Below are 12,463 nucleotides of genomic sequence, written 5' to 3' on the forward strand. Positions count from 1 at the left end.
CGAATAGTGTGATTGATCGTCACATTATAACGCCCCCACGACTGAAGGGGCGAGCATGTTTGGTGAGACGGGGATTCGAACCTGCGACCCTCAGATTGCGAGTCGAGTGCCCTAACCACCTGTCCATGCATGGTCTTTGTTTCTGAAATTTGACCACTCGATTCTGGTTGAGTGTGGAAATAAAGATGGTGTTGCGCCGGACAGACCCAAGAAGGTAGCGTACAGGTTAAGGGAGGAACATAGCTGTGGATGTGAAGGTTTAAATACTTGTAGATTAGGGTTTACATTATATACACTCACAGTTTTATTCTGGTTTTTCATTGCAACTTTATTTATCGTTCTTTAGTTTGAGACCTACTGACCAAGGTCGACTATAATTGAAGATAATAATTATGACGAAAACTACGAAACCGGCACAAGAAATGTGTGGTAAAAAGAAAAAAAAAACACAACAGCTACGAAACCGGTACAATAAATGTGTGACAAAAAAAAAGGGAAAAATTACGAATCCGCACAACAAATGTGTAATAAAAAGGCAAAAAAAAACCCTACGAAACCGGCACAACAAATGTGTGGTAAAAAGAAAGAAAAAAATTAAAAAACTACGAAACCGGTACAATAAATGTGTGGTAAAAAAAAGAAAAAAACAACAACTACGAAACCGGTACAATAAATGTGTGGTAAAAAAAGAAAAAAACAACAACTACGAAACCGGTACAATAAATGTGTGGCAGAAAAGGAAAAACTACGAATCCGCACAATAAATGTGTAGTAAAAAGGGGAAAAAAACCCCTACGAAACCGGTACAGTAAATGTATGGTAAAAAGAAAAAAAAATACAAAACCGGCACAACAAATGTGTGGAATAGAGCCACGTGTGAAGCACGTGCCACTGTTTCACTAATCATTTGCGCTGGTGAGTGGTATAAAACTATCACATATTGTTTCAATGGGTAACTAACGGCATCAGAGTTTTATTTAGTTTTATTTAAATTCCTTTCTCCTCGTGTGGTATGTGGTAGAAGTTCTGGTGTCGACTGGTATACTTCGTCAGGTAGAACACGTGCTCGTTCGTCTCTCGAGGCTGCAGTGTTCAATATACTTGGTGATCGTCAGCTGGATAGGGGTTCGTGCAACAGAGGTGATAGGTCGCGTGCTTCGGTTCTCTTTTAAAGTTCCGAAGAAAACTCGAGTTTCTAATTCGATCGTCCAGGCCTGGAGAAGGTGAGTTGTTCAACATTGCGTTATGAAATCTCGGTGTGTTTTTGTAAATTATTTTAAATTTAAACAAGAACAACAATTAAAAGAAAAACAAAAAACGAGAACAGTTAAATACGACAAACGTTTTAAAACTACCTTTAAGTTAAGTTCGCGGAACAGCTGTAGCTTATGCGCCAATTCGTGAAATTTACCGACGTTTCAAATCAAAGATGGTGATTTTTGTAAAGAACGGAAGTCCGAAACTGTGGGCAGTTTGTGTAACTCTCACTGTTAGAAGTCTAAATACCCTTACGTAGGTCAGATATTATTTATCTATGAGCTCTTACGTACCTTAAACAAGAAGATAAAACCACGAAAAAAAGGTGGTTTTAGATCGATTTAGTTTAAGTTTGTAAACTCCACTTAACTCCCACAGAAACTTAAAAAAACAACAACATAATATTTCAGGGACTTACACCGTTATTTCCTACAACTTACTTTGGGAACTCAATCAAGTATAGTGAAAACTTTTAATGGGGAGCTCCCCCCCCCCATAATTCGTATTTGAAATTTTAAGATTGGAATATTCTGAAACACGGGTAAGTTTGATATAGATTGGGGGGGGGGCAATAGAATTGCTTGCCCCCATAGTCCTTTGACACATAGTTCCGCAACGATCACGAACGGAGCTAGAGGGGAGGAACATTGGCATCCCCCTCTAATGGTTACCAAGGGGTTCTCTTCAGACAGAATACAGACCTGAACAAATGGTACGTTTCGCGCGCATTAATACCCTTCTTTCAAACATTTAAAAAGTCCCGTTTCCAAAAGTTACGAATTCTTAGCTGTTACATATTCATATTACATAGTTTTCGTAGGCACGTTATGTTCCTTTTCAATTTTATACCAGGCTCGTTCGCAGAATGTTTCAAGGGGGGGGGGGTTCTAATTCGTTAGATCAAAACCCCAACACATATTGTGTAAAGCATGCTATTGATACCACGGTGGTCTGGGGGGCATGCGACTATTTCAAGCCAGAAAATGCTAATGCTTTATCAGAAGAATGTGGACTGTGTAGAAAACGTCGGATACTAAAAGCTAATGTGCTACAACTATATGAAGGGTAGGGAGAGATAGACAGTGCTTACGGGCTACCGATAATTATTAATTTGTAATTTAACGTGTTTAGGCTATTAACTTTTATCAGTAGGTCTAATTTTTGGCACTTGATGAGACCGGTCCGTCGGGAAATTTCCCATCGGCCTTTGTAACCAGTTCTGATATTCGAATATTTAACGACGATGATAATTTGTATGGATTTAATAGCTTTTACGAATATAGCAGAAGCTTGCAGACGTTTCATGAAACCTCTTTTTACACCTGCAGCTATAGGGCAACATCGCCAGGGGGCGCAGAAGACAGGAAGTGAACGGCCTTGTGTGGAATGTTAGCGTGCCTTGTTGTTCTGGTTCTGGCCAGCAAGTTTTATGAGACTCGTTTAACAAATGCAGCAACAACTAACTTTCAATGAGAATAAATTATTGTTACACTTTAAACAATAAAGTGACTCACCTGCTTAACCTCTGGCCAAATCAGGAGTGGGGGGGGGGGATAAGCGAGATATTATGCCATGTCAACCTACAGTCATTCTGTGTATTTGACTTTGCAACGAAACTTACCGCATAAATCGGCAGACATAAACTATTTAACAATTAAAATATAAAAGGTGACATCTTCTGGTGTTTTTTTTAAACTAAAAGCTAGTGTCTCAGTGTTCTCCAGGTAAGTTATATTATTAATTTTTTGTTACTTTTATTAACAAAGTTTATTATACAATTTAATGTATCGAATGTCATTATTTAGTATTTTTGTTTATTGTTCGGTATTATTATTTTATTATAAAGATTGTTTTGAATTGTTAGCTCAATATGTGTATTTAGGACTAATCTAAATATTCTAAGATGGCCGAACCTCGTGAGATATTATTAAGATTACGACCGATAATATTGTTGACCGCGAGGGTACACAACTGAGGAAACAATGCATTATAATCTTTATAAGTAGAAACGTAAGAAGGGTGTATTTAACTAGATATACCGATTGACAGGTTTTCCAATCAGAGCAAGCTATCTGCTTAAAGTAAAAATAAATCAACAATTTGGTAATTAAATACATTTTTCTTACTTATACCAGTTAGTAGACTTTTGCAAGAATTCGCCATTTTAACTTCCTCCAAGACTGCAAACGTGTGTGTTGGAGTACAGCAACGGTTTTACGATTAAATTTTAACTTCGTCAAACACGAAATTAATAATGTCTATTTATTCTACCAGTTTAACTTAACCATTAAAATGTGGAAAAGTTCGAATGTTCACTACGATAATGTACCGATTTGTTTAATTATTCGTTTTGAGAAAGAAAGAAAAAAAAAAAAACACTCGAAACTAGCACGTAATTGTGAGCATGAGACTACTATGATAAAAATTTTAATATAACTTGTCTCCATTCTCCATAGTTTTTGAGTAACTAATTTTTGTCAAACCCTAAGGGTTTTCATCTTTTAACCGCCTAAAGACACGCCCCGGTCGGTCAGCGGTAAGTTTACGGACTTAGAACGCAAAAATCTGGTCTATTGTGTAGCTTTGCACTGAAACAAAACACACACTTCACCTGACGGCAAATCAATATATACATATATATATACATAATTATTACATATGATGCGGTCAATTTCGGAATTCGGTCGTTAGTGGAATGAAAGTACCATTTCGCGATTCGAACATGTCACAATTACAAGACCGAAATGAAATGTTACTCTGGTGTTCGTGCAAGTTATCAAAACGTAAAATACCAAGCAAGGATCTAAAAAGAAGAGAGCCTTTATGTAACAAAAACGATTTAAATTAATTACAGTTCAGAACCAGCAGTGGCACAATTCGAACAAACACCAATGTAGCTTTTCATTTCAGTCTGATAATTTTGACATGCTCAAATCTTAAGTGTTTTTTCGGTGAATTACACACGTGATTGTACACGTGTAACCTTAGCTGGCGTGATGGGCCCTGGTTTTGGGCGAAAGGCCTCGTCGGCACAGGATTTGGTAGATATAGTGTAATTAACATATTAGTGACAGCAAATAAGAATATTATTGATCAGTTCTTTCAAAACACCCACTACAGCTCTTACTGTTTTATAACCGCTCTTACCACATACAGACATTAACAGGGCTGTTTTCGGGGGGGAGCACGAAAAGAGTTATTTTTTTTTTTTTTAATCGATAGTAAGCTTCAAGTAGAGCGTAGCTGCTGAAATCGTTTAAGCAGCTGAAGCTTCAGCGAGTTATTAGAACGAAACTTCCTTTCCAACGCTGCAGTTATTTCAATTTCTTTTTATTTTCACAGCGCCATCTAGTTCGCTTAACATACAGTTGTTGTTAGCCCAAAACCTACACAGGGAAGTCTCTGCGTTATGTCCACTGCGGAGAGATTGACACCGTATTTTAGTATTGTAAGTTCGTAAACTTACCACTGACCCATCGGGTTTCAAAATAGGGGAAAAAAAAGATTATTTATCTAATAAATTATATTATATTGATCACATCGACATATTCCCCCCCCCCCACATATTGATAGCCTAAAAATAGTTAGGCAATTATAATATATTGTTATGGCTCCTCTGTATATTTTCCCCTTGCCCTGTATCGTACATACTAAATAATAGTATAAATTATCTTTCTAATTTGTCGTTGAAATTTGGTTTTGTCCAAATAAATCACGCGCAAGTTATACCAGAATAATCTTATTATTGTGAAAGTACAATTGTTAATATTGACAGTGCCCCCTAGCGGTACAGCAGTAAGTTTGCGAAATTATAACGCTAGAAACCGGGTTTCGATACCCGTGGTGGCCATAGTACGTATAGCCCGTTGTGTGTTTTTGTATTTTAAATAACTACGAACAATATTGACAGTTGTAGTTTGAAAGATGCATTTCCTCGAACAACGTATTTTTTGTGCTCTAAATACACGTGTGTCCGGCATGGCCGGGTGGTTAGGGCGCTTGACTCGTAATCTGCGGGTCGCGGGTTCGAATCCCCGTCCCAGTCCTACCAAACATGCTCGCCCTTTCAGCCGTGGGGGCGTTATAAAGTGACGGTCAATCCCAATATTTGTTGGTAAAAGAGTAGCCCAAGAATTGGCGGTGGGTGGAGATGATTAGCTGCCTTCTCTCTAGTCTTACACTGCTAAATTAGGGACGGCTAGCGCAGATAGCCCTCGTGTAGCTTTGCGCGAAATTTAAACAAACAAATACACGTGAATTTTTTTTCAGTCTTCTAATTTAGTGATATTCCATACTTATAACTATTACATTTCTAGCGAGTGTGTAATTCAACGACTGTTATAAATAACGATAAACAATATTCGCTTGAATAATGTTGCGTCAACAATATTATTAATATCAATTTCTGGAAGACAGAAAAAAAGTCTATAGTAATATCCCAATCACACTAAATCTGCTATAACCAGTACCGACGAGGCCTTTCGCTAAATACCAGGATTCTTCAGTTCGGTTGGGATACGGGAGACACAGTGGTGGTTGAGATGGTATATATATATATTATTGAGAAATTGCTTCACAACCACTGTTACAATGTGAACTGGATTCAACAGGTGAAAGTCGGTTGGGATACGGTGGACACAGTGGTGGTTGAGATAGTATATATATATATATATATATATATATAATTGAGAAATTGCTTCACAACCACTGTTACAATGTGAACTGGATTCAACAGGTGAAATGTAAGTTTTCATGAGTTTTATTTATGTCGTTTACCGCTATATATATATCGTTAATTATTACTTTCTTGTATTGTCAAGAAAAACCGGCAAATAAGCAAGCTAGTCTTATTGAACCCGAAGTAGGTCAAACTACCACAGCGTGAACTGGATAACTCTACATTATGGATTGTTGTTCTTCCAAAATGTGGAATATTGCTCTAAAAAAAAAAATACAGTAAGAAATTTTTGATTGGTCAGACGACTCAAAATAGCGCTTTTGGGGGGGGGGCATGCCCCCCAGGAAAATTCTGAAAAATAGATGCTCTGAGATTGAATTTTGTGCTAATTTTACTATAACTTATTGAAGGTATTAATCATTATTTGTGATTCACAAAAATTGGTTCTCACTGACACTTATACTCACCACAGATATAAAACTCTGACCACTAGCGAACTAATGATAATTATTCCTAATGAAAATCAAGATGTCTAACACACTAACGAAACAAACTATACATATTCGTATATGTTTATTCTTCGTCTTACTAGCCCTAGGGTTAGTTTTGGAAAACTTGACATTAGTAATTACCTTTTTTTTTTTTATTACCAGAAGGGGGATAACCAAGTACTTTTATTTACTGGTGAGAGATCGCTGTAAAAACCCACTTTCCCACGATTAACCACATTCACATCGTCTATTGACGCGTAATAGATGATGGGTGAGGTATCATGAAGGCCAAACCGACTTCCGGTGAAAGCACACGTGCGGAGGGTATCCATTGTGCCATCGACCCTTGTTAATGTATCTTACTTCAGACACAAACTTTTTCTAATAAAATTAAACATTATAATATTATTGATATTTGTTAGAGTAGCAACAAGAAAGAACTATTTTCTCTCTCTCTCGTACACTGCTACTAATATGTGGCGGATGCCGTGGTGATATAAATACCCCCGAAAAGTTACTACACAATGAAACAGTCTTGGGTTTACGTAAGAGTTATTTTTTTTTATTAGCACAATAATTATAACAATAATAATGTCAGATAAATAATAGCACAAATATTCTATGGATCCACGGTTGTAGCCATTGTGATTGACTGGGGTATTAACCCTATTATTTTTATCATTTGTAATAGATAAATTAATAGTAGTTCGCATTTTAGCGTCATAAGCGCAAGTTTATCACTGAGTCACCTGAGGGGGGTATATCTGTACTTGTTTTAGTTGTGGAAGGTTCACCTCAAAGAATTTATATAAATATAATAGTACTGTCTGTTGTACGTCCATGTAACTACTTCGCAGGGTGTGGATGGATCGTCACCAAAATTGCAATGGAGGTTAATTAGGTCCATGTGGGGGGTACATACAAATTTTCAGTTTTGCATTTTGCAGTATTTTGTGGGCGTTTTGCATTTTTTACCACTACTTGCGGAGATACTTGCAAATTTACGGTTTCACATTTTGTAAGTTTTAGCAATGTTTATTCCTGTGTGATAACCAAAATCTGCACACACTGTAAGGTTAAAATATCAAAGAAAATGCAGTTAAATTATATCTTATTACAGTAAGTAAAATGTATTTAATTAGTAAGTAAACTCAAAACGAAACTATTAAATTATATCTTGTTCAACAAATGTTGTTGTGTAAACGTCTTTGTTAATTAAGCTGACGAAGCATGATTAGAATATATAATAATAATAATACTCAGATTTTGTTCGTCCTGAAAATGCGCGCGCACCTTACTATCTAAATACGTATGCTACGCGCTTCATTCAACAGATTTAAATATGCTTTAGTAGGCATTTTGTACAGCAACATATTAAAAGCTTAGCAAAGTTTAAAAAAAAAAGGTCTAATGTTAGGTTGTAGAATAACATAAGTTTATTTACTAGTAAATTTTAGTCCTAACAAAACTAAACCAAAAAAGTACACAAGTTAGTGTTAACTTATCTCTTTTATCGAATATAGGCCATACTTGATAAAGGCTTAACTAACGTTAGGCCTAAGACAAATGGACTAACAGATTTCGGTGTCCGCAATTATAATTCTTTGGCATTATTCTTGAAATCTTGAAGTTATTAAAGATGTACTGTTACAATAAAAATACTAATTTAAGCACAATTTTTTTTTCGAGCTTCTGCTAATGAATATATTTGTAATAAGATACCACTATTAGGCCTATTATATTTTCATGTTATATTCTTTTTTTCAGTTATGGATATGGCGACACAGTGTGGTTGAAATAATATTATACACTTCTTGAAAAATCTAAAGGGATTGATTAAATAATTAGTGTTGAAGAAAAAAGATCTCATTCTGGTGCCTTACGAGAAATATAATTAACTATAGTCATTATCAGTTTGAATGAATGCAGGATTAACAGTCAATTGTTTGAAATAAAAATATATTTCAAACAAAACTGACATGAAATTGTGTTTACAATTTGATATATTCGTATAGAACCACATTAACATTTAACAAGCTTATGATAGCGACAAGGAAGCGATTTAAACACCTTTACAACTTTCAAAAACGTTTTCTTGTCTTTTGATTTATCATTAACCAACAGTCATCTAAGAGGCTTCTAAAAACTGCTTATATAGGTTTACTTGGTACTGATCGTCTGAGTAAATTATGATAATTCAGGAGAATGTAATTAATATTCACATTCCTGCACAAATGTTGTACTTCGCGTTCTTCAGAGAATACAGCAGAGACTACTCTGGAACGAAGAATAAAAAAACAGACGCTTCCTTAAGGGCATAAGATGTAGAAAGTTAGCGTCTGTTGCAGCGGTGTTTGTTGCTTTCTTTGATGCTGATCGTTCTTTATCTACCTGAGTAGGAGGGAGGGAGGTAGTCACGTGGGGTAGAGACAATAGAAGGAAACTGTGGCTAGCAATTTCCTTTCTGACGTGTGAGCAAGTTTAGTTGATTTAGCGAAGTGAAGAGCGAGAGAAGCCACAACTCGACTTGTAGCCGAGCGGTATCAGCTCAAGAATTTCCTAGTTTTTCATTTATCCCCGTTTCTAAGTTTGAAGACTGTGTTGTAAGTTTTGATAAGATTCTGTAGTGAAATGTTCAAAAGCCGAGAATTAGATATGCAAAATTCGTAATTTTTAGCAAGGATTGAGCAACAAACTTAATCTTTTGACATGGTTGGCTGATGACTGCCTTAGTGGGCCGACATATAACTGTTGTTTTATGAAGAAAAAGAAATCCTTTCTTGCTTCTCGATGGCATTTCTTAATCGTCAGTATTTTGTAATTGGTCCTTTTCCATAAGTTACAGATACGCCTAGTGCAGTTTGCACAGAGAGATCCCGTGTTATATTTCTAATAAGTTTAAAGAATCGTGTTTGTTGGTTAGAGAACTTCTGACATCCTGATATGAAATCTGAAGTTGGGTGCTTCTCTGGTAAATGTTACAAGATGTTAACATGCTAAAAGGTTTTGCAGTTTTATTCCTCCCACACTCGAGGAACAGGTGTATTGATGATATTATTGGATTACCTAGCGTACACAGTGATATCCATTTCTATAAACTGAATACCTTGAAGTAAACGTAGGTTGACTTTTGACGAAATATCGTTGTTGTTTGTGAGTTGAACAGAAATCATGTGGTGTGTAGGAACGATCAAGAATCAAAGGGATACCAAACTCAGGTAGGCTTAAATAAAAAATATGTAAAATCTGGGATTTATTTATAAGTTCATAACTTATCATTTTAAGTAAATATGACGGTTGAATTTCTTACCTGCATGACTTTTACCCTTTCATGTTTTGGAATTTCCTCAAATCGTTTGATAAATTTCATTACGTATTTGCAAGTGGCAGGTGTTTATTATCTTCCCTGGCACTAGCTCTGTACGTGAACTGAGCGTTTAGCAACAGTCTTACGTTTGTTGCCACCTCGCGGCAGATGAGTACAACTAACGCTACTGAACGTAGTACAGAATTTTACCTTTCATAAATCCAATTGTAATTTCAATGTGTTTGTGTGATGGGGGGGGGGGGACCAAAGGTCAAAGCTCAAGTGCTTAAGAAGCTCCACTGGCTAACTAAATAATGAATAAATGAAATATATAAATAACTTTCTTCTTGATATCCCCTTTAAACTTCCTATCAAAAAAGAAAGGTCAGAGGTCACTAAAAGTTGCTTCCCAGTGAGTGTAGGAGATTCGTTTGGCATCTTGTGAACTGTTGCATCCTTGTTTATAGTTTGTGCTCACCATTGGGAAGAGGAGGGGATGGGGAAGTGATAGTGATCACCACTCGCTGCCAACTATTGGGCTACTCTTTTACCAACGAACAGTGGGATTGACCTGCACATTATAACGTCCCCACGGCTTAAAGGGCAACAATGTTTGGTGGGACGTGGATTCGAACCCTAACCACCTGGCCATAACGGGCCAAAACAAATATAGTAGCTAGAATTGTTGTACAAAACTGATATATTCTCGGGGGGGGGGGGGTACTGACGTTTCGTTTTTCCTCGGGGTCTACAGCCCACCGTGGAGGAGGTACCCATGAGAACTGAAACAAACTAACTAACTAATCATGCCTTGAATCACTTCTGTGTGTACACGACTCCAAAAACTATTCGGGGGGAGGGAGGCATGCCAATTTCTAGCTAGGGCACATAATGGTGGCCATCACAGGAAATATGGGGGATATTAAATACGATTCTGTAATGTCTCCGAATACAGGGTTAATATTAAAGTTTTGAAAGAGTCCCAGTTGTTCACTCTGGAAATCTGGTAACTCTACTTATTGTGGTTAATTTGTCTTTATATTAGCACAGTGCATTTGTAACTGTTTATAATGAAATGGATGTATATTAAAGGTTGAAGTGGGAGCTGCATTAGAAATAGGTCTAAGAAGCCCAGCAACAGTGGACTACATTCTGATATGTAAGTTGGCTTGCATATGGTGACGTCAGTATGTCGTTATTCATCAAGATTAACCTTGTTCAACCGAAAGCCGGTTGTGACGTACCAGTAAAGATTTTTAGAATGACATTCTTGCCCTACATCTCCCTCTCTTTATTCAAACCTTTTGAATTAAGCGATAAAAGCGACAACCCGTGGCATAATCGAGAAGCTCGACTCTCTCTTTCGTGGATTTTCTTTTCTATACAATTCAACGTCCTTGTATCCTTTTGTTATTATGTATTCATATTCACGTCAGCTACTTTTTTCACTTCGTTTTTAATCTTGGATGCGGGTCTTGGATCTTTTCTTCTTCGTCAATCCTGAAATGCTTAAAGATAAAAACGTTGACCTATTCATGTAGTGAATTAAAAACATCTTTTGTAGTTTAGGAAATTATTTAAATACGAAATATGCGGCAATAGAATATACGCCTAGTTTTTTTTTCCATGAACTACTATACAATGATGTCTGTAAAAAAAAAAAAAAAATCTACTGACATTTACAAGTTAGGTCGTAGACCTTATTATCCTAGAAAGCTAGATATTTTCAAAGCTGCACCAAGAACTGATATCTGGCTTTCTGGCATAATAAAGTGTAGGGCCTAATTCAAAGCTGCACCAAGAACTGGCGACGAGGAATTATGTGTACAAACTAAATGGTTGATGACATAGTAACACTTGGATAATACCACGTTTTCTAGAAACACTAAGTCTTTGACTTCAACCAATCCAGATAACTTCATATATTTTAACAACATGAAATAAAAATTGGCTTAAATATTTAAAATCTGCCATTTCTTTTTTTTTTGGGGGGGGGGGAGAGGCGGATACTTTGCTTTAGACAATTGGAATTATTGAAGCTAATTAATAAAAAAAAATTTGAATTTGATTGAAATCTTACCGAAATTCGGGGATATATACAACTGAGTTCTATAGCTAACTTGAAGAAGACCAGTTATATTCATCATATCCAATCAGCCCGTACACGGAATGTTTAAAATGGGGAGGGTTCTAATTTGTGAGATCAATAGCCAACACATATTGTGCGAATCACAATCAGCAAGAATCCGGCCCACAAAACCTGACAACAGCAATACGGCTTCGGCTTCCAATTACAAAGTGTCAACAGAAGCCATTACATACGACTATTTCAAGCGATAACATGCTAGTCATCAGAAGAACGTAGACCATGTAGAAAAAATTAAATACCACAAGTAGCTGCGCTATAATTATATAAGTTTTTACATCACAAAAATAGGGGGTTCGACCGAACCCCCTCCCCCAAACCCTCTGCATAGGTGCATGTTAATCAATTCAAAAACCGTTGTTCGGAAAGTCCCCTCCTTCCACCGGATGCCGACATCTTGATTGTCGTTCGTCAGTTATCCATATTTTGCGTATAAAATGGTGTGTTCTTTATTGAAATAATTATATATATATATATATAAGAATAATTTATTTAAGAAGATATTAAACACGCGCGCAATATCCCAGAATGCTTTTCATTGACCGTGTCGTCTGCGTTAGGCCTCTGGCTATATCATATTATAT

The 12,463-nt window shown here is 36.5% G+C and overlaps 1 protein-coding gene across 2 annotated transcripts in view; it reads left to right on the top strand.

Annotated features, from left to right (window-relative positions):
- The window catches only part of LOC106462564 (TNF receptor-associated factor 4-like), a 47,930-nt gene that overhangs the window by 12,216 nt on the left and 23,251 nt on the right, over positions 1-12,463 (top strand). The window contains exon 1 of one of the 2 annotated variants that reach the window (XM_022389858.1): positions 8,984-9,644. The exons of the other annotated variant lie outside the window; for it this stretch is intronic. Within the exon in view, the coding sequence (XP_022245566.1) occupies positions 9,598-9,644 (47 nt within the window). The 5' untranslated portion in view covers positions 8,984-9,597. Of the gene's footprint in view, positions 1-8,983; positions 9,645-12,463 lie in introns of those variants that run through there. 2 annotated transcript variants of the gene reach the window in all.

This window comes from Limulus polyphemus, unplaced genomic scaffold (genome assembly GCF_000517525.1).
Source record: "Limulus polyphemus unplaced genomic scaffold, Limulus_polyphemus-2.1.2 Scaffold1197, whole genome shotgun sequence".
In the NCBI taxonomy this organism is placed as follows: domain Eukaryota; kingdom Metazoa; phylum Arthropoda; class Merostomata; order Xiphosura; family Limulidae; genus Limulus; species Limulus polyphemus.